This window comes from Protopterus annectens, chromosome 1.part1, assembly GCF_019279795.1.
Source record: "Protopterus annectens isolate FY-2018-M chromosome 1.part1, PAN1.0, whole genome shotgun sequence".
Classification (NCBI taxonomy): Eukaryota; Metazoa; Chordata; order Ceratodontiformes; family Protopteridae; genus Protopterus; species Protopterus annectens.
Genome location: NC_056726.1, coordinates 208,132,318 through 208,155,798, shown reverse-complemented (window position 1 = coordinate 208,155,798; position 23,481 = coordinate 208,132,318). Strand labels below are relative to the sequence as shown.

The window sequence follows — 23,481 nt, the reverse complement described above, 5'->3', positions numbered from 1 at the left end:
TGAAAAAGCTGCTAGAGGGTGAGCATTTTGAATTCTGGTATCACCAGAAAGGTGTTTAGAAAGGATAGATCGAGGATGGGGTGCCAGGTGTCCTCTTTTCTGGGTACCAGGAAGAGTCTGGAATAGAAACCTTGGCCTATCTGGTCTGCAGGAACATGCTGTATTGCCCTCATGGAGACTAGGGAAAGGCCTTACTTTTTGGGCTCTGCCCACTGGATTGGAGGGAAATCTGGGCACCCTTTTGTTGTTGGCAGAGTTTGGAAATAAAAATTTGTATCCCTGGGACACTATGTTGAGGACCCATCGGTCACTGGTAATAGAGGCCTAGTTGCTTGCATGGAAGGAGAGTTTTCCTCCTAGGGGTACAAGCAGGTGGCAGAGGTAAGGGGTGGAGGTGTAAAGTCATTGTGAGTTCTTACTATAAGGTGGTGACTTAGCACTCCTGTTTTTGAAGAGGAGGAACTCCATTGCTTAGATCACTGCATTCCCTGGGGCTGCTGTCTGGGGGGGTCTGCTTCCCCCAGGTTTGGGCTGAGCTGGCCTGGAGGGGGCAGGAAAGGACCAGTGCTGGGAGGGGCAATGCCTAGTGAACCTCGGAGGCTGGACCTGTAAAAAGTCTTTAACTGTCTGCATATATTTAGCTTTTTCTTCCATCTTTTTTAAGACCTTTTCTGCCTTGGTGCCAAACAAATTGTCTTTGTTCAATGCTGCGTCCAATAATTCTGATTTGACACGGTCTAGCAAGGTCTGTTCCTTAAGCCAAGCATGCCTTCTGAAGACAGAAAGTACAGTTGTGTACACTTACCATAAATGTAGATGTTTGAGTGTATTCACTGTTGCAGTCATGCCATGTAGGGTAATCCTGCTGGCAGGTTGCCCTCAGTCGACCTGAATTCCAAAGGCTTGGGTCCTGTGTCGGCTGCTGTCGCCCCTTCCCTAACGTCAGGGGTATAAAAGAAGCAGCCAACGCCATTTTCTTCAGTTTTTTCTTGCCTCAGATGTCAGGTGCCCCCTAAAAGGGTAGCCAAAATTTTATATATATATATATATATATATATATATATATATATATATATTTATATAAAAATACATGTACCTATAAAAACGTAGCCTTCATTTACTAGCAAATACACCACATAGGTTGTATAAATCAGAGAAGGAAAGATAAGTTCCAACAGAAAAAAGGGGGATGGCAGGTGGGTAACCTGGACTGCAACAGTGAATACACTCGAACAGCTACATTTATCGTAAGTGTACCCAACTGTACTATGCTCTTCATGTTCCACTGTTGCAGTCATTACATTTGGGTAGAGTCCCAAAGCTATGGTTGCGAGGTTGGAGCTAAACAGCATTAGGAGCGGTTATGAGGCCCTGCAGAACTGCAGTGGCAAAGCCTGCCCTGGATTTAGAGTAGAGTGGCAGGTGATAGTGCTTTGCAAAGGTGTGCAGTGAACTCCAAGTAGCAGCCTCTAAAATGTCTTTAGTCGGTACTCCCCTGAGAAAGGCTGCTGAGGTGGCTGCAGCTCTGGTTGAATGTGGCCTAATGCCCTTAGGCACTGGCTTGCCACAGTGAAAATAGCAGAAACGAATGCAGTGGCCTATCCACTTTGAAATAGTCTGCTTTGAGATAGCCTTTCCTTGTGATCCTGCAGCATATGCCATTAGTAATTGCTCTGTCTTCCTGAAAACTTTGGTCCTGTCCAAGTAGAATCTAAGCTGTCTGTGTACACCCAAAGAATGCAGAATTCTCTCCCCCTTGTTCTGTGGATTTTGATAAAAAGTTGGCAGATGAATAGTTTGGTTAAGAGCCACACTGGACACCACCTTAGGCATAAATGTTGGGTTTGTCCTCAGAGAAACCCTGTCTGGATAAAACATGATAAATGGTTCCTCAGCCATGAGTGCCTGTAGCTCTGAAACTCGTCTTGCATACGTTATTGCTAGGAGCAGAGCTGTTTTCCAAGATAAAAACTTTATATCAGCAGTAGCAGCTGGCTCAGAAGGAGGCAGGGTGAGTTTTTCCAAGACATAGTTTAGGTCCCATGCAGGTGTTCTTCTTGGAGGCCTTAAATTTGTGGCTCCTCTGAGATACTGCTTTAATAAAGGATGAGAAAAGATTGGTGGCTTTGTATTGTCATGAGCCGAAATGGCAGAGGCATGGATTTTAATTGATGAAAAAGATAGGCCTTTGTCCTTTGTCTTTTCATTGATAGTATATCTCAGGGAGGTCAGTAGGTCCTTTACAAAGGTCAGGTGCTGTACCAGCTTTTCCTGACTATCTGACTGAATCAGGCAATCGTCTAAGTAGGGGTAAATCTGAATATTTCTTTGTCTACAAAAAGCAATGGCTGGAGCCAGGCATTTTGTGAAAACTCTGGGAGCAGTGGATAAGCCAGAGGGAAGTGCAGAGAACTGAAAGTGCATAGAGCCTGCCCTAAAAAGTAGATATTTCCTGCAAGATTCCCTGACTGGGATGTGTAGGTAGGCCTCTTTTAGGTCTAGGGTGTCCAACCAAGCATCCTTGGAAAGCATAGGAAAAAGCTGCTAGAGGGTGAGCATTTTGAATTTTGGTATCACCAGAAAGGTGTTTAGAAAGGATAGATCGAGGATGGGGTGCCAGGTGTCCTCTTTTCTGGGTACCAGGAAGAGTCTGGAATAGAAACCTTGGCCTATCTGGTCTGCAGGAACATGCTGTATTGCCCTCATGGAGACTAGGGAAAGGCCTTACTTTTTGGGCTCTGCCCACTGGATTGGAGGGAAATCTGGGCACCCTTTTGTTGTTGGCAGAGTATGGAAATAAAAATTTGTATCCCTGGGACACTATGTTGAGGACCCATCGGTTATTGGTAATAGAGGCCTAGTTGCTTGCATGGAAGGAGAGTTTTCCTCCTAGGGGTACAAGCAGTTGGCAGAGGTAAGGGGTGGAGGTGTAAAGTCATTGTGAGTTCTTACTATAAGGTGGTGGCTTAGCACTCCCTGTTTTTGAAGAGGAGGAACTCCATTGCTTAGATCACTGCATTCCCTGGGGCTGCTGTCTGGGGGGTCTGCTTCCCCCGGGTTTGGGCTGAGCTGGCCTGGAGGGGGCAGGAAAGGACCAGTGCTGGGAGGGGCAATGCCTAGTGAACCTCGGAGGCTGGACCTGTAAAAAGTCTTTAACTGTCTGCATATATTTAGCTTTTTCTTCCATCTTTTTTAAGACCTCTTCTGCCTTGGTGCCAAACAAATTGTCTTTGTTCAATGCTGCGTCCAATAATTTTGATTTGACATTGTCTAGCAAGGTCTGTTCATTAAGCCAAGCATGCCTTCTGAAGACAGAAAGTACAGTTGTGTACACTTACCATAAATGTAGATGTTTGAGTGTATTCACTGTTGCAGTCATTCCATTTAGGGTAATCCTGCTGGCAGGTTGCCCTCAGTCGGCCTGAATTCCAAAGTCTTGGGTCCTGTGTCGGCTGCTGTCGCCCCTTCCCCTGACGTCAGGGGTATAAAAGAAGCAGCCAACGCCATTTTCTTCAGTTTTTTCTTGCCTCAAATGTCAGGTGCCCCCTAAAAGGGTAGCCAAAATGTATATATATATATATATATATATATATATATATATATATATATATGGGTCTATATGACTTGGTCGACAGTTCATATGGTCGACTGTTTATTTGGTCGACAGTTCATTTGATCGACAAGCATTTGCCCCCTTCCCCAATGTTGTTTGACCCTGGAGTTGTTATATATAGTTAGGGGGTGGGGCACAGCCCCCATTAGGGGTGGGGCAAAGCCCCCCACCTAAAATGCTTGTCGATCAAATGAACTGTCGACCAAATAAACAGTCGACCATATGAACTGTCGACCAAGTCATATAGACCCATATATATATATATATATATATATATATATATATATATATATATATATATATATATATATATATATATATCTTTATATAAAAATACATGTACCAATAAAAACTTAGCCTTCATTTACTAGCAAATACACCACATAGGTTGTATAAATTAGAGAAGGAAAGATAAGTTCCAACAGAAAAAAGGGGGATGGCGGGTGGGTAACCTGGACTGCAACAGTGAATACACTCGAACATCTACATTTATGGTAAGTGTACACAACTGTACTATGCTCTTCGTGTTCCACTGTTGCAGTCATTACATTTTGGTAGAGTCCCAAAGCTATGGTTGCGAGGCTGGAGCTAAACAGCAATAGGAGCGGCTATAAGGCCCTGCAGAACTGCAGTGGCAAAGCCTGCCCTGGATTTACAGTAGAGTGGCAGGTGATAGTGCTTTGCAAAGGTGTGCACTGAACTCCAAGTAGCAGCCTCTAAAATGTCTTTAGTCGGTACTCCCCTGAGAAAGGCTGCTGAAGTGGCTGCAGCTCTGGTTGAATGTGGCCATATGCCCTTAGGCACTGGCTTGCCATAGTGAAAATAGAAACGAATGCAGTGGCCTATCCACTTTTAAATAGTCTGCTTTGAGATAGCCTTTCCTTGTGATCCTGCAGCATATGCCATTAGTAATTGCTCTGTCTTCCTGAAAACTGTGGTCCTGTCCAAGTAGAATCTAAGCTGTCTGTGTACACCCAAAGAATGCAGAATTCTCTCCCCCTTGTTCTGTGGATTTGGATAAAAAGTTGGCAGATGAATAGTTTGGTTAAGAGCCACACTGGACACCACCTTAGGCATAAATGTTGGGTTTGTCCTCAGAGAAACCCTGTCTGGATAAAACATGATAATAGGTTCCTCAGCCATGAGTGCCTGTAGCTCTGAAACTCATCTTGCATAAGTTATTGCTAGGAGCAGAGCTGTTTTCCAAGATAAAAACTTTATATCAGCAGTAGCAACTGGCTCAAAAGGAGGCAGGGTGAGTTTTTCCAAGACATAGTTTAGGTGCCATGCAGGTGTTCTTCTTGGAGGTCTTAAATTTGTGGCTCCTCTGAGATACTGCTTTAATAAAGGATGAGAAAAGATTGGTGGCTTTGTATTGTAATGAGCCGAAATGGCAGAGGCATGAATTTTAATTGATGAAAAAGATAGGCCTTTGTCCAGCATCTCAGTTACGTATTGTAAAATCTGAGGAATATTTGGTACAGCTGTATCAGTTCCTTGTGCCTGGTTCCAAGCACAGAATCTCTTCCATTTACCAGCATAAGATTTTCTAGTACTAGGCCTTCTGGCTTCCAAAATTACATCCATCACAGCTTTACTGAGAGGTGTGTTTTGTATGATTACATTATCTGCCATGATGACAGGTTTAATGTCCTGAGTTGGCTGTGCAGGATCTGATTGTTTTGCTGGGACAGTAGATATGGTATTTGAGGTAAGGTCCAAGCTGGGCATTGAGACAAGTTCCTTAGGCTTGGATATCAGTATTGGCGGGGCCAATCTGAGGCAATCAGTATCATCTTTGGCTTCTCCTGTTGGCCTTTAGGAGTACCTTGGGGAGAAGAGGCAGTGGAGGAAAGGCATATACTGGTAAGTTTTCCCAGCTGAAAGATAGGGCGTCCACTTTCCATGCTTGTCTGTGATAGGTCCTTGTGCAGAATCTTTTTAGTTGGTAGTTGTGAGGGGAGGCAAATAGATCTATGTCCGGGCATCCCCATTTCCTTATCATGCTGAAGACTTGTGGATCCAGGTGCCACTCGTGGGGATCCATGAGGTTTCTGCTTAGTTCGTCTGCCAGGGTATTTTCCTTTCCTGGCAGGAATTGTGCCTGCAGATGTACTTGGTAAGTCAATGCTGTGTCCCACAAAGTCATGGCTAATCTGCAAAGGGGTTAAGAATGTGTGCCCCCTGCTTGTTTATACACCACATGACCATGGTGTTGTCTGTCTTTATCAGTAGTTGTCCCAGATGAAGTAGGTCCTTGAAGGCTGTCAGGGCTTTTTGAACAGCTAGCATCTCTTTTTGATTGATATGTAGATGCATTTGGTTTGAGGACCATGTGCCCTGAATGCATCTTCCTGCCATGTGGGCCCTCCAGGCATAGTCTGATGCATCAGTTGTTAGTGTCTGTCTGACTGGGGGTAATGTGAATGGCTGTCCCTTGTTCTGGTGACAAGCCTTCGCCCACCATCGAAACTCCTGTTGCAGGCAGGGAATGAGAGTAATCACTGTTTCCAGGCTGTGGAAATGTTAAGTCCAAACACTTTTTAGGTACCATAGAAGTTTCCTCATATGCAGTCTTGCATACGGAATTAGTAGGATGCAGGATGCCATGAAGCCCAAAGCCTGCAGAATTTTTCTTGCAGATAACTGGGCCTTTGTTACCAACGTTTTGTAATAGGTATTCAGTTGCCTTTGTTTGTATGGCGTGAGTTAAGCCATCTGGGCAGTTGTATTTAAGCTTGCACCCAGGAATATTATCTCTTGAGAGGGTACCAGTTTTGATTTCTTTTCGTTGACTGTGTACCCTAGGCATGTAAGAAGTCTTTTCACAAATGCCATATGCTGTAGAAGAATGTCCTTGTTCTCTGTTTGAATTAGACAGTCGTCCAAGTAAGGATATATTTGTATTCCTCTTTGCCTGCAGAATGCAATTACTGGTGCCAGGCACTTTGTAAAGACCCTGGACGCAGTAGATAAGCCAAAGGGCAGTGCAGAGAATTGGTAATGCATTGAGCCAGCCTTGAATCTGAGGTATCTTCTGCATGATTGTCTGATTGGGACATGAAGGTATGCCTCTTTTAGGTCTAAAATCACAAGCCAAGCGTTCTTGCCCAGCATGGGCAGAAGCTGCTGCAAAGTCAACATTTTGAATTTTGCTATATCCAGGAATGTGTTCAGAATAGATAAGTCCAGTATTGGTCTCCAGGGCCTTGTCCTTTATGGGTACCAAGAACAGTCTTGAGTAAAATCCTTGTCCCTGCTCTTGCTCTGGTACTTGTTGAATTGCCCCCATGTCCATGAGGGATGAGACTTGTTTTAGTGCCTCTGCCCATTGATTTTTTGGCAGATCTGGCCAGCCGTTTGCCTTTGGCAGGGTATGGAAATGGAACTTGTAGCCTTGTGACACTATATTTAGAACCCACTTGTCCTGGGTTATAATGTGCCAATTTTGAGAAAAGAAGTGGTAATTTCACCCCTAAGGGCACTGCCAGGAGATAAGTGCTTGGTGCAGGCAGGGGGAAGTCATTGGGACTGTTTCCTGTATGGTTGTGATTTGTCTTCTCCAATTTTGGAGGTAGAAGCACCCCATTGCTTTGACTTGTATGAACCTTCCACCTGGTATCTGCCTCTAGGGTGTCTGGATCTGCCCCTTTGAGGTCTGTCTGACACAGGAAAGGACCAGTTCTTTGTAGGCCAGTGTCTACTAAACCTAGGTGGCTGTACTTGTAAAAAATCTTTGACAGTTTGCATAGATTTAGCTTTGTCCTCCATTTTCTTTAACAACTCTTCTGCCTTAACACCAAACAAAGTATCATGCTGTAAAGGTGCATCTAATAATTTAACTTTGACATGACCAGGCAGACTTTGTTCCTTTAACCAAGCATGCCTCCCAATTACAGACCCCGTAACTGCGGCCCTGCAGGAGGCCTCCAAAAAATCAAAACCACATTGCAAAGTATGCTTTCCAACTTGTTCATCTACATGCAATAAATCCTGCATTTCCTTGTTTTCTGCACATTCAGAGTTTAACAACATTTTCTGTTTAAGCAATGCCATGACATGTTGCTGATATTTAAGCATATAAAACTGACAGTTTACGGCCATTATAGCCAAGGTAGCAGATGTGCAAACTTTTTTTCCCCAGCTATCCAGTGCCCTAGAATCTCTGTCAGAGGGGGTAGGGTTTTTAGCAGCGGAAGCCTTAACTCCTTTGGGACCCTGTGAAATAGTTTCTGGGTCTGCTGCAGGGTTTTTAAAAAGTAATTTATGAGAGTCAGGGACCCTGTAATATCTGTCAGGCTTAACAGGAGTAGACTCCGAAAACACATAATCTACAATGTCTAACACAGGAGGAATGGCTAGAGGCCTGTGTTGTGGTAGTAAAAGGAAATTCCTGAGCCTCTTTTAAGATTCTGAAAAATCTTGGCTCTCCCAGTGGAAATGCTCCCTCATGGTATGCAAGGTTTCCCCAAAACAATAGTCCTCTGGAGGAGAAGCTGAAGGTATAGATTCTTCAGCATCAGAATCCACATAGGGGGGAAGAGAATATTCCTGATCAGAAGAGGAATCAGAAGAAATAGAAACCTGTCTCTTGCCTAGGCCTCTTAACAGGAGAGGGGATGGGAATCCCTGATCAAGGTAATCAAGTATTTGGCCATTTTGAGCATCTGTTTTTGGGCATAGAGGCCTGTCCATGTGGCTCTTGTGTTTGTTTCTTTGCTTTAGAAGGTGCTTTAGTCTTTGCCTTCGAAGCTGAAGTCGGTTTAATGTAAAGATGTTTAGGTCTGAATACACCCTCAGAAGCCAGTGCCTGCTCAGCGGCTCTGGACCCATCTGAGGGAATAGTATCCGAGGCTCCAATACCTTGAGTTTTCAGCGGCATGGCCGACTCCACGTGGGAGTCGGTAGTGGCCTGCGACTCTAAAGTAGCAGGTGTCAGGGGCTGCGAAAGTGCCTCACTGAGAACAGGCAACTGGCTTAGGGGAAGCTTCATCATCGGTTTTGGGCCTCAGTTGTTTCTCTCTCTCTCCTTTTCTTTGCGTTTTTTTGTGAACTCCGGTAGTCGGATGGCTATCCGACGACATTTCGGCATAATTAAACCGGTGTCCAAAATAATTTAAAGCAAAATCATACCGATGCTTAATAGCACGTTGGTTAAATCTAGCACAAAACCGACAACCAGAAACGTTGTGATCAGGGCCTAGGCAAGGAATACAGTAAGAATGAAAGTCGGTCTGGAGCAAGAAAATGTTTCCCCAACGGGGTACTTAGCTTTATTGAAGACTTCGGATCTGAAATTCGAACACGAAAATCTTAGGAGTCGGCCGACCAGCGCTTGCGAACTGCTTCTGCTTCGGGCACCGCGCGGCAAGAAAGACTGAAGAAAACGGCGTTGGCTGCTTCTTTTATACCCCTGACAACCTGACGTCAGGGAAGGGGCGACAGCAGCCAACGCAGGACCCATGACTTTGGAATTCAGGCCGACTGAGGGCAACCTGCCAGCAGAATTACCCTAAATGTAATGACTGCAACAGTGAACCATGAAGAATATCCATTGAATGCTGCACTGCAAGATGCTTCTAGGGCGTCAAAGTCACACTGCAAAGTGTGCTTATTGACTTGCAGAATGCATAAGATTTTGTAATTATTTATTTTCTGCACAAGCAGGAAAGGAAGATATTTTTTGTTTGAGGAGTTCCATGGTATGCTGCTGATATTTCAGCATGTGGAACTGAAAATTTAATGCTCTAATAGCAAGAGTAGCAGAGGTGTATACTTTTTTACCCCATCTGTCTAAAGCTCGGGAATCCTGGGGTGGGATTCTTAGCTGAGGTTTAATTCCTTTAGGTCCTTGAGAGAGAACCTGTGGGTCAGCAGTAGGATTTCTGAAAAGGAATTTGTGAGAGTCAGGTACTCTGTAGTACCTGTCAGCTGAATCACATGAAGGGCACTTGTATAAAAACTTACAGGCACCTTGCACCTTATTGAACCTGTCAGGTTTTTGCAAGCTGGAGGATGGGAATTCGTTGCCAGGGAAGCAGAAGAGAAAGCATCCAATGCAGCTGCCAACACAGGAGGGCCAGAGAAAAGTTTATGAAAGCAGATTTGTGACAACTCATAAAACCTTTTCTGGATGTCTGATATCTGGGAGCAATCCCATCTGAAATGCTCCGTTGTATGCAGGACGATGTCGCCACAAGAAAGTTCCTCCAAAGGAAAATCAGGATTGAAATGTCTCCTGCTATGACCCACAGTCTAAAGGAGAAGGCAATTGAGATGATTAGCCTGAGGAGTCAGCATCAGAGTCCACAGACTCAGGGTCCCTTGCTGTTTTTGGGGATTGAGAAAGTAGAGTTGTCTAAACTTACCATAAATGTAGATGTTCGATTGTATTCACTGTTGCAGTCATCACACTTGGGTTATCTGCCTGCAGGTAGCCCTCAGTCGGCCTGATTACCAGAGTCTTAGTATTTCTGAATTGGATGCTGTCGCTTCTACCATGACGTCAAGTCGTCAGGGGTATAAAAACAGGCAGCAGACGCCATTACATCAGTTTTTCTTGCCCCAAATGTCAGGAGCCCCCAAATAGGGAGCTAGTACATGGTGTGGAAACCACCACCAGTAAAAAGTAAATACCAATACCATTAGGAATAGCCATAGAGAGGAGAGAGAGAAAGACAGAGAAAAACAGGGGGTTGGAGGGAGGGGAAACCAGGACTGCAACAGTGAATACATTTGAACAGCTACATTAACGGTAAGTGTACACAGCTGTACTATGTTCTTCGTGTTTCACTGTTGCAGTCATCACACTTGGGCTGATTCCCAAAGCTAAGGAAGGGTGGAGGCAGTCAAGAAGAGTTAGGGCTGGCTAGTAGGCCCTGCAAGACTGGTGTAGGTAAGTGGCAATGCTTGGTGAAGGTGTGTACACAACTTCATGTTGCAACTTCCAGAATATCCCTGTTAGGGACTCCCCTGAGAAATGCTGCAGCGGTAGAATTAGCCCTAGTGGAATGTGTTCTGACTCCTTGAGGGTTTGGTTTTCCATGGTGCTTGTAGCAGAAATGGATGCAGTGTGCTATCCATTTGGAAATGGTTTGTTTAGAAATGGCCTTGCCTCTGCCCCTATTACAAAGCTGACTAGCAGCTGGTCAGATTTTCTTAAAGTTATAGTCCTATCAAGGTAGAACCTGAGCTGTCTGTGCATGTCCAAAGAGTGCAGGATCCTTTCCCCTTTATTCTGAGGGTTAGGGAAGAAGGTTGGCAAATGGATGGAATGGTTTAGGGCCACACTGGACACCACCTTAGGCATAAAGGATGGGTTAGTCCTGAGGGAAACCCTGTCAGCATGGAAGATAATAAAGGGTTGCACAGCCATCAGTGCCTGTAGCTCAGACACTCTTCTAGCTGAAGTGATGGCTAGAAGCAAGGCTGTTTTCCAAGAGAGGAGTTTGAACTCTGCTGAAGTAGCAGGTTCAAATGGGGGAAGCGTGAGCTTTTCCAGTACAAAGTTAAGGTCCCAAGCAGGGGTGGGCGCTCTCCTCGGGGGCCTTAAGTTGTTACCCCTCTCAGGAACTGTTTGATGAGAGGGTGAGAAAATAGAGGTGGCTCAATGTTGTAATGAGCCGAAATGGCAGAGGCATGAATCTTAATGGAGGAGAAGGATAGGCCTCTGTGTAGTAGCTCTGCTAGGTAATCCAGGATTAGAGGTAAGGAGGACACAGCTGTGTCCTTTCCTTTAGACCGAATCCAAGAACAATATATTTTCCACTTTTCTGCACAGGATTTCATAGTACTAGGCCTTCTGGCTTCAAGAATGACATCCAGCGCCTGTTTACTTAGGGCTGCTGGTGGAGTATTCAAGGAATAAGCCAGGCTGCAAGATTTAGGGTTTGTAATTGTGAATGCAAAATCTGTCCCTCCTGCTGTGATAGCAGGGTAGGGGTTTGGTGTAGGTGCCAGGGTGGCACCGTTGTCAGGCTGCATAGGAGTGGGTACCAGAGCTGGCGTGGCCAGTCTGGGGTGATCAGAATTGTCCTTGGCCTGTCTTCTTTTATCTTGAGTAGTACTCTTAAGAGAAGGGGTAGAGGGGGAAGGTATAGATTGAGAGGTTTTTCCCACTGAAAAGATAGGGCATCCACTTTCCAGGCCCTGCTGTGAGGGTTCCTGGTGCAGAATATGCTTAACTGGTGGTTGTGGGGGGAGGCAAAGAGATCCACCTCTGGGGTCCCCCACCTCTGGATCAGGAGGTTGAAGGTGCTGGGCTCCAATTTCCATTTGTGTGGGTTTAGGAGATTTCTGCTTAGGTAGCCCGCCAGTGAATTTTGTTTGCCTGGCAGGAATTGAGCTTGTAGATGGACTTGGTTGTCCAACGCTGTGCTCCACAGAGTCATGGCTAACCTGCAGAGTGGATAAGAATGGGCTCCCCCCTGCTTGTTTATAACCGTGGTGTTGTCTGTTTTTATCAGCAGTTGTCCTGGAAGGATTAGGTATCTGAAAGCTGTCAGAGCATTCTGTACAGCTAGCATCTCGTTTTGGTTGATGTGCAGGTGAATATGGATTGGGCTCCAGTGGCTCTGAATGCATTTGCCAGCCATGTGGGCCCCCCATGCATAGAAAGATGCATCTGTGGTCAGGGTTTGGGTGGCGTGGGGTAGAGTAAAATGCAGTCCCTTGCTGTGGTTGCATGCTTATGCCCACCAAAGGAACTCTGCCCTCTGACAAAGTATGACAGGAATGACTGTTTCCAGGTCCTGAGAATGTTGGCACGAAAGACTTTTTAAGTACCACTGAAGTTTCCTCATCTGCAGTCTTGCAGATGGAATTAGCAGAATACATGAGGCCATGAACCCTAGGGCTTGCAGTATTTTTCTTGCAGTTAGCTGGGTTCTGGTGCCCATTTGCTTGAAGTAGTTTGTCAAATAAACTTGTTTTTCTGAAGTGAGAAATGCCATCTGAGAAGTTGTGTCCAGGGCACCAGTTGTGATTTCTTTTCATTGACGGTGTACCCCAATGAAGTGAGAAGGCTTTTTACAAATGCCAGGTGCTGAAGCAGCAATTCCTGGCTGTCCACCTGAACCAGGCAGTCGTTCAAGTATGGGTAAATTTGGATATTTCTTTGCCTGCAGTATGCAATGGCTGGAGCCAGGCATTTTGTGAATATCCTGGGCACAGTAGATAACCCAAAAGGAAGTGCAGAGAACTGATAATGCATAGATCCTGCCCTGAAACATAGATATTTCCTGCATGATTCCCTGATGGGGGTGTGCAGATAAGCTTCTTTTAAGTCTAGGATGACTAACCAGGCACCCTTGGCTAGCATAGGGAGAAGCTGTTGCAGGGTAAGCATCTTGAATTTTGGGATCAACAGGAAGGTGTTGAGAAATGAAAGATCCAGGATTGGGTGCCAAAAGCCCTCTTTCCTGGGTACCAGGAATAGTCTGGAGTACAAATCTTGACCCCTTTGTTCTACTGGAACTAGCTGAATAGCTCTGATGTTGAGCAGGGAAAAAAAACATGGTTTTGAGCCTCTGCCCACTGGTTTGGAGGAAGGTCTGGAAACCCTCTTGGAGTTGGCAGTGAATGGAAATAAAATTTGTACCCATGGGATATAATGTTGAGGACCCATCGGTCCTGAGTGATGGACATCCAGTTATTTGCATGAAGGGCAAGTTTTCCTGCTAAGGGCACAAGCAATTGGGCAGGGCTGGGAGATAAAGTTGAGAAGTCATTGTGAACTTTTTCCACAGGGAGGTAGCTTACCACTCCCTGTTTTAGGGGTGGGAGCACTCCATTGCTTAGATCTCTGCATACCCTGAGACTGTAGTCTGGGTGGTCCGTTTCCCCTGGGTCTGATCTTGTTTGGGAAGGCCTGGAGGGTGCTGGAAAGGACCAGTGTTTTGAAGGGCAATACCTATTGAATCAAGGTGGTTGCACTTGTAAGTATTCATTAACAGTTTGCATAGATTTAGCTTTTTCTTCCATCTTTTTAAGAACTTCTGCTTTGGTGACAAATAAAACATCCTTATTTAAAGGAGCATCTAGTAAATTGGATTTGACATGATCTGGCAAGGTCTGCTCCTTCAGCCAAGCATGTCTTCTCAGTACAGAGCCAATGACTGCAGCCCTGCTAGATGCTTCTAGGGCATCAAAACCACACTGCAAAGTATGCTTACTAACTTGGTTTGCAGAATGCATAAGCTCTTGCAAATCTTTATTTTCTGCACAATCAGGAAATATTACCATTTTTTGTTTAATGAGATCCATATGTTGATGGTACTTCAGAATTTAAAACTGGCAATTCAATGCCTTGATAGCAAGAGTTGCAGAGGTATATACCTTCTTACCCCATCTGTCTAAAGCTCTGGAATCCCTGTCCGAAGGTGTAAGATTTTTGGCTGTAGTAGCCTTAATCCTTTAGGTCCCTGGATCAGCAGTAGGATTCTTGAAAAGAAACTTGTGGGAATCAGGTACTCAGTAGTACCGGTCCGGTTTCCTAGGGACCATAGGTAAGGTGTCTGGAGTAAGACTGGAGTCCAAGAAAACATCAGCCACAAAATCTAGGACGGGGAATAGCTAAAGACCTGTGCTGAGGTAGCTCTAAAAATTCTCTGAGTCTCTTTTTGGACTGAGGATAGTCTTGGCATTCCCAATGTAAATGCTCTCAAAGTATGCACGGTTTCACCAAAAGAGAAATCCTCTGGAGGGGAGGCAGAGGGAATGGATTCCTCTGCATCTGAATCCTCATAGGCTGATAAGGGCATGTCCTGATAATCAGAAAGGTCCGAGTCATCGGACTCCTGGTCTGTAGAATCTGAAGACAACTGAATTCTTCGTCTCTTAGCAGGGGAAGGCTGGCTTCCCCTAATTAGCGGTATACGGTCTTCAGCCATTCTAAGCATTTATTTTTGTGGCATGGGAGCCTGAGCATGCACTTGGGTCGTCGGTTTTCTAGGCATAGTGCATACTTTGGGCCTAAGAAATTCAGTAGTTTTAGCTAAAAAAGATGTCGTCGGTTTGATTCGAACATCGGTAGGTCGGAAAACATCCTCAGAAGCCGGTGCCTGCATAGCGGCTCTGGACCCATCCAAGGTAGACACATCCACTGGTTCCATAGTTGAAAAAGCATCTCGTGGCATACCGGACTCCGAATGGGTCTCACCAGAGGCCAGCAAATCCATAGAAGCGGGCATCAGGGGCTGCAAAGGCACCTCACTGAGTACTGGTGGACTGGCGACTAGCTTAATGGAAGAGTCGTCGGCAGTTCTGGACCTATGCGGTCTGTCTCTGTCTTTATCCTTACGTATTTTCGGAAGATCAGTAGTCAGATGGCTTACAGAAGCCATTTTGGAATACGGAGAATGAGTGGTTTGGGCGTTAAACAAGGCACAAAACCGACAGTGTGGGACATTGTGGTCTGGGCCTAAACAGGTGACGCAGTAAGAATGAAAATCTCTGTGAGGTATTTGCTTTCCACAGGCAAGACAATTGTTAACTTTTTCTGACATCAGTTAGAGCAAGAAAAAAGGATCCACAAAGGGGTACTTAGCTTTAGAAGACTTCAGGATTATCAACTCAAAAAATGAAAATTTCAGGTAGCGGCCGACTGGCACTTGCGAACTGCTTCTGCTTCAGACTCCTCCTCAGGAAGAAAGACTGATGTAATGGTGTTGGCTGTCTATTTTTATACCCCTGACGACCTGACATCATGGAAGAAGTCACAGCATCCGACACAGAAATACTAAGACTCTGGTATTCGGGCTGACTGAGGGCTACCTGCAGGCAGATAACCAAAGTGTGATGACTGCAACAGTGAAACATGAAGAACATCCAAGAGATACAGGAACAGAAACCCCCTGTGGAGGCTTCAAAGCCATCAGGGCACTAAACAAGCCTTGAGTGAAGTCTTGCCATTCTTCCTGTGTATCCCTGGTAGCTGACAGTACATGTTTAGACTTCTGCCCTTTTTTTTTTTTTTTTTAAAGGAGACGTCCATCGTAACGAAAGAGGATGGTTCAGACCCCTGCCTGGATTCAATCAAGGTACCAAGCACCTCTTCTCTAACAAGGATCTGATGAATCCCTTTAGGATCCTCGGAGACAATCTGCAGTTGTTTCCCCCTCAACATCCACAGCAGACATCTACAACACCTCCAAGGACATGTGGGAAGCAGGTTCCATGCTGACTTTGAAAAAGTTCGCAGTGAAAGAAGCAAATGGCTATATGTGACTGTCTTCCAGGTTATCACTCACCTCAAGTGAGACATCCAGTGGAGGCTGGACAGCAGCAGGCTCAGGCCTAGACTTCTTGGTCTTCTCCTTGAGTGGAGGCTACACCTCAGGGTGAGTGGATTCTGCCATGGTATCTTCGTCAGCAGCTTGAGAAATTGGTTCTCAAGATAAATAGAAAGAAAGAGTGCTATGTAAAGTCTGGGATACAAAAGTCTACCAAATAGAACAGTTACTGTGGTGGTGAGACTGGCCTAAGCAAAACAGGCACCAATCGTGAGAGTCCATACGGGGAATCTGCCTCCCACACGGACATCTCCCTTTCTTGGAAGCCACATAACCTACTGAAAAATAGAACAAAAAGAAAAGGGAACCCCACCAGGGTACTTATCTTATAGATGCAAGCTCAGTATAAGCAGCAAAGTGAAGGGAAGTCAGACCAATGTACAATAAAGGCATTTGGACTGGTAGCAACAAAGTTCTGAGTTGGGAGTATTTGTATGTCACCTTTACATCTTACACTTGCATGGGGACACATACACAGGATCATAGGAGGTTACGAGGCTACTGGACCTGAGGCCCTTATATGCCTAGCCAAGAGTTTAGCCCATGTTTAGACAAGTCAGCACTCAATGCCCCTGTCCAGCAGGGACATGGGTGGAATCCTAGGGGTATATTTTCTATTTTCCATCCAGTTATCTAGGTTGCACTTAAAAAGGGATAAAGAGGTACTCTGCTTGATGTGGAGAGGGAGTCTATTCCTTAGATGAGGGAGTCTCTCGGACACAAATCTGTCCCGCCAACAAGTCCTGTTGATGTCACAGACCATGTTGAGGCCACGCATGTGGGTTATTCGAGTGGAGCTTGACTTGCAGATATGCAGCAGTCCCATCAAGGTGGGGTCCATGATTGTCTTGCATGCCAGACAGAGGTCACCTCTGAGGAATCTGTAAGAAACTGAGTAGAGGGATAGGGCTTTTAGCCAATCTGTGTATGGTAGATGTTTGAGACCCTGGATTATACTGGTGAGGAACCTATGTGGTCTCTCCAGCTGCTGCATGTGCTTTGAAAGATACATGACAAAAGCTGCGTTGTACTCAATAATGGTCCTTATAAAGGAAGAATACAGGGATGTTATGACCTCCTTGTTCTTTGATGAGATACCCTTACTTATGAGGTGGGCCATGTAGAAGGCTTTCCGTACCACGGAAGCAAAATGGTGGTCAAAAGTCAGGTTGCTATCAACCTGGGTACCCAAACCCTTCACAACTGATTGAGTGCTTAGGATGTTATTACTGTGATAATTTGTGGGGATGTTACTCTCACCAAAGGGGATGATGATGCATTTTTTGGTAATCAGCTTGAGGCCATGTTTCTGGCACCAGTCATTCCCCACATCACTAGGGGAATTGATGACAGCACCCAGCTTGCAGTTATCTTCAAACTTGGTCAGCCATAGCCCACTGGTTTTGGCCTGCAGCTCAGAAAAGTACATCCCAAATAACAGAGACTCCCAAGACCAAACCCTGGGGTACACTGCTTGTTACAAGTCTACTACTTGATGTGGCTTCCCTTATTTTGACTACGTGGGTTCTATCAGTGAGCCAGTTTGCTACCCACCTGGTAATATATGGATTGATGACTAGATAAGAGACTTTATCTATTATGCCAGAGTTGAGAATAGTGTCAAAAGCTTTGGCCAGGTCAAGGTAGGTGGTGTGCACAGTCTTCCCCTCGTCCTTGGCTTTGGTGACTGTCTCAAAGAAGTCAACCAAATTTAGAAGACATGACCTCCCCTCGATGAAGCCAAACTGTGTGGGATCAAGTGTTTGGAGGTTGCCAATGTCCTTGTTTAACAAGGTCCATGATAATCTGGTTCCATGGCCTTGCAGATCAGGCTAGTTAGGCTGATGGGTCTATAATTTCTCGGAATGGTGGACACTCCACCTTTGTGTAAAGGGATGACAGTGGCTGTCCTCCACTCAGCTGGGATGAAGCCAGTACTCAGGCTTTGGTTGAACAGGGTGCCTAATGGTACTGCAACGTCCTGCCTGAGTTCACGTAGGATGAAGCCTGGAATGTTATCGGGTCCCATGGAGACTGCATTATTTGCCTTTGAGAGAGCAGTGATGACGTGTTCCCTACATATAAGGGGAAGGGGGTGGGTACTGAGGATGTCCTGATTTACTGATTGGGGGGGAGTCCAGATGGGTAAATTTTTTGCTGAATCTGTCAGCCGATAAGTTTGCTATATCTACGGCATTTGTATATGTGGTGTCCTTGACCACCACTTCTGAAGAGATCTGGGTGCTTCCTTTGAGGTTGTGGACATATATGAAGAAGGCCTTATGACTGTCTCTAGTAGATGTGGCCAATTTGGACTCAAAGTTTGCTTTGGAGGATTTCACTAGTGCTCTTATTTGCTTGTTCAGGCTAAGGAGACATTGCTTGCAATTGGGCACTTGCTCCTTCTTGGTCTTGGACAGCAATTTTTTTCCTTTTGTTATAGAGTTTATTTATTGCAGATGACCACCAGAGAGGTTTACTCTTCCTTGCGGAAGATGATTTAGTCCTGTCTGGTATTGCTGACTCCATGCATCTATATAAATGTTCGTATAGTGCTTTGGTGTAGTTTTGGATATTGGTGCCCGTTTCTACAGAGGGGGAGGGGGTAGTGAAGCTGTTTATACTATCCCTCGAGAGGCTGCAATCAGCTTTAGAGAAGTTTTTATGTCTGAACCTAGCTAGAGGGGGGTTGGGGGAAATGGCGACTTCGAAAGTGACTGCTTTGTGGTCGGATCTTACCAGGGAGGATGATAATATAGGGATGCTGCAGTGGTTACTCATGTTGGTTAATACTAAGTCCAAGATATTATCACTCCTTGTGAGGGTATCGACTAGCCGTTCCAAGGCATTTGCATTGACAAAAATTAAGGAATCGCTGGGCATCTATGTTCTGCATGAGTAGTTCTTCCAGTCTATGTTTGGGAAGTTAAAGTCACCCAGGATCAGGGTAAAGGGTTGAATCTTGATAGATTCGAACAGGTCCAAATAGGCGGACTAGGCATCTTGAGTCAGATTTGGGGGCCGGTAGCTAGCTATGATTTGAATAGGGGTCTTGTCAATGGTTAACTGCACTTGGAGTGTCTCCAGTGTGTCATAATGTTTGACCAGCCTGGAGGTGTGTATGTCTTAAAGGTATATTGAAACTCCACCTCCTCTGGCTTTACTGCCCACAGTTTGGGGTCTGAATGTATGATAGGATGAGTAACCAGGTAAGGCTGGGGTGCTCTTCGCAGCTTTGAACCAGGTTTCTGTGATTGCACAGATGTCAGCATTTTTCAGGGTTAGGAATCCTTGCAATGAGTGCAGTTTCATGTTTAGACTTCTAGCGTTTAGCAGCATGACCTTTAATTTGCGTTTTGTTGAAATTTTTATGCTGGTAGTTTTAACCTCATCACTTTTCCTAAAAAAACACACTATGGTGTGTGTGTGTGTGTGTGGGGGGGGGGGGCAAGAGCCTTTGCCAGAAGCCCAAGTGAGACAGATGCAGGCCATCTCTGGCAAAGTATCGTAGTCTGTCAATCATATCTTTCCAGGATGTTAGGTACTGGACCCCCCTGGAATAACACCAGACACTAAGCCAATTGTTAAAGTCAATCATTTTCTGTTTGTATTGAGGCATCATTCTGTGTGACGGCAGAATGCTGCTTAAGGTTAGGGACATACCTGCCTGGGACACAATCAGCGAGCTCAATCATGTCTCTCTTCATATAGTCCAGAGAGGTACATCTCAAGTCATTCACGGCAACATGGACTATGAAAGAGTCGTAACATTACCCATTGTTGAGAGACTTGAGTGCGTTTGTGAATTGGTGGATTCTGGCACCTGACAGACAACTAACCGTGACTTTCTCCTTATCCAGCCTGGTGAGAGGTACATCTGTGTGTCTCACAATGGAGTCCCCTATGACTAATATGTTGGGTTTATGGTGAATCCTTACTGGTTGTGAGGCACAAGTGTGTGGACTATGTGTGGTATGTGGTGTGGAGGGCTGTGGAGATTGCATGTGTTTTTGCCTTGGAGGTCTCCTTTGTTTAGGAATGTTTATGTGGAGGACCTCCACATATGTAAATGTGTGTTGTGTAGGTGGTGTTTGAGGTGTAGTGATTGCGTTGACCACCTTTTCAGTGCCAGATATACTGGCTTGAGGGGGAGAGAGTTTGGACTCTAGGTTCCTAATGTAATTGCATCTCTCACAGATTGTGTTCCTAGGTGGTAGTAGTAGATGGTTGTCCGTGTACATAAGGCAATTGCTACACTGTCTCAGGATGCCCATATCAACCAGACTGGCAGGAGAAACTGTAAGATACTGTCCATTCATATTTGTCAGAATCTGAGGGAGAAAGGCCAGAGAGAGCTAAGGGGTGGGCCTAAAGCACAAGTGCTTAAACCAAAACTTAGAGCTTAGAATGACACTTAAGAATAACAATTAATTTAGACAAGTAATAAACAATAAGTAATAAATGCAACAGAAAAAATGCAGTTGAACACTTTAGAGAACAGGCAACAAGAAGCAGGAAAAAGCAAAGCAAGATGAAGTAACAGAGTAGTAAGAAGAAACAAAAATTAGAAAAATATAAGCAGCTGAATAAAGTTTTTTTTTTTTTGTAAAAAGAGAGACAGCAGGAATAGAAGATAATTCAAGGTTAAGGGACTAAGGGTTTTGGCCTTCCCAAATGATCTCTGTATTAGGTAGAATGAACTAAAGAGATGGGACTGGGAGGAGTGTCCCAGATAATATTTACAGTAGGGGTGGACACTGCAAAAGCCACCAATGTTAAGGAAAGGAAAGAACAGATTTGAACAGGAATAGGGTGGGGGGGAGAAAACCAGTTTCAGCACAGATCAAAAACAGTGCCAGCAAATATATAAATAATTCAATCAAGCAAAAATTAAGACAGTGCAGAACTCTGAACAGTTAAAGTGCTAAAAAATATACTTCTCAGCTCTATATTTCCAGAATGTATGAGAAGCACACATCTGACATATGACCCTACTACATAATTAAGGCTTTGGTATACTGGCCAGACGTTGGGACATCCTTGGCAGGAGATCCCAGAGATGATGAATACTGCAACAGTGATACAGAAGGACATCACAGCCAGCAGCACAGAATGATAATGCTCTGACTATGACACCAAACACCAGAGTATGGTTAGCATATTGGATCTATGACAGTGTTAGCAAGCAGAATCAGTGTTCCCATCATAGGAGGGGGGGCTGTGCTTGGTGTCTCTTTAGTGGCAATCTGGCACACGACAATACTGGCAGGCAAAGTGGGTGTGCTTATCCTAGACAGGGAGAATGAGCTTACTGCTTATTGCCTTTTTACTGGAGCTCTACTGGAGGCCAGACCTCACAGAATGAAGCTGGAATGGGGTGAGTGGGAAGACAAAGGCAAATATTGCTGTCCTATAGGACCCACTGAGGAGCTTACACTTGAGTTACTTCTTATTGCATGCCTAGACTGACATGGCATTGGCACAATGGGAGGCAGTTAAGGCTTACAGAAAAAAACAGCATGGCTGGAGTATGATGATCTTGATTTCCTTGTTTTTTTCTGTGGTGCAGAAGGGAAATGTATAGTCTGTATGGGATACAAGTCCTTTCCATCCAGAGGGACAAGACCCACCCAGCAAATTAATACACTGGGTGTGCTAGCATGATGGTGGCACCGGATGAGGGGGTTATACAGGACGCCAGGGGATCTAAAATCAGCATCAAGCTGGAGACCTACACCCCCCCCCCAAAAAAAAAGGCTAGAACTTGAATAATAGCTGAGGGATGACCTTCTTGTTCACCCAGTCTAATGCTTTATATGCCTCATCAACCATTAAACTGCTGCGGTATCTAAGACTTGTGCTGGACTTCTGGACCCTTAAGACCATGTAGAAGAATGCCCAATGATGCTACGTTAGGAACTCACTCCATTCGGTTGGGGGATTACAGCTGGCATCTCCTTCTGCAACGTGCACTAAAAGCTAGATAATTCTAACTGCATATACAAAACCTTTGAAATAATCTCCAGTAGGGAAAGACCCATGTCCCCACCTCCTCTTCCACATAATCACTGTGACAGTCCTGGTGGTGAAGGAATGTGACCTACAGCCAGCTATTGGCAAGCTTAACTCTCTGAAATTCTCCAAAGTAGGCATTACGTAATATGGTACAGGTGTACAATGAGTTAACTGGCTGGCTATCTGACTAAATTAACTCTTAAAACAAAACAAAATTATTAGGAGATGAAAGCTATCACAGATTCAAGCACTGCAAAATCACTCTTTCTGAAACAGTTTGTGAAACTGCTAACAAAATAATGAGCAATAGATAGTAAAGACGAGTAACTGAAACGCAAATTAAGAACTATACCATTGAGAACTTCTGTGCTGACCTGTGGAAGGTGGGCTCTGAATTATATCAGAAAGGATATAGCCTCCAGAATTCTCAGATCGTTTTCTTGGCTTCTTCTTAGCCTTCACCTTTGCTTTCTTCAAAAGTATTTCCCTAAAAATGCAATCTGCTGTTTAATATAAAGCAGCATCAAAATAACAGAAGAACTCAACAGCATTTAATGGCACATATTACAACAGTGAAATGTTAACATCTGACAGACAGATACTTATCACACATTTGATGAATTAATTGACCTCATGGTGACCCTAACTTGACAAAGACTCCAATACACTTTTTCTGTAACTCAGTGTCTTTACCCTGAAAGAGGACTTTAAACCCAAGGAAAAAAAAAAGATATGCGTGCTCCAACACATCTAGGATGAGCTGTGATGTATGAAACTACAAACGGTACATCCAGATCCCCAGCAATCAATGAGAATAAACACAAACTTTGGGAATGACATACAGTATCGGAAAACTAAAACGACAACTCTTCATATAAACACAAAGGTGCTTTTATATAGTACAGTCCTCTGATTTTAACTGAATGCATGTATACTGTACATCCAAAAGATTTAAGTGATACAATAGTTGTGTTGGTCCTCTTATGACTGTAGTAGTGTTATCCACCCTTGTCTCTGACACACACACACACACACACACACACACACACACACACACACACACACACACACACACACACACAAACACTCTCTCACAGACACACACACACACACACACACACAAACACTCTCTCACACACACACACACACACACACACACACACACACACACACACACACACACACACACACACACACCTTGGGCAAGTAGAAATAAAGTATAGTTGTGTGTGAATCCATTTACAGTAACTGTACAGGTTGGAATAACAAAATCAATGACTACTGCAATACAATACCTTATCTAGAACAATAACCAATTCAATGAGTACTGCAGTACAATACAACACCATATCTGTGACAATCAGACACTTTTAGATATTCCCACAGCACTGCTTAACACCTCTCCATACTGAAGACGCTAGCACAGCGCTCACCTAAAAGGGTAAAGCAGCTTACACAATCTTCTATTCTTTCTTTGGAAAAAATAAACCACAACATGTGCTTTCATGTCCCAGATGAGTGATGTGGGGACTTACCCCTATAGTCCCAGTCAAGTAGTAAGGA

The 23,481-nt window shown here is 44.6% G+C and overlaps 1 protein-coding gene across 1 annotated transcript in view; it reads right to left on the bottom strand.

The window, feature by feature from the left end:
• IBTK (inhibitor of Bruton tyrosine kinase) overlaps window positions 1-23,481 on the bottom strand; it is a 1,862,448-nt gene that overhangs the window by 482,595 nt on the left and 1,356,372 nt on the right. Inside the window, exon 21 of the mRNA XM_044074098.1 lies at window positions 22,293-22,405. Coding sequence (XP_043930033.1) covers window positions 22,293-22,405 — 113 coding nt within the window. The remainder of the gene's footprint in view (window positions 1-22,292; window positions 22,406-23,481) is intronic.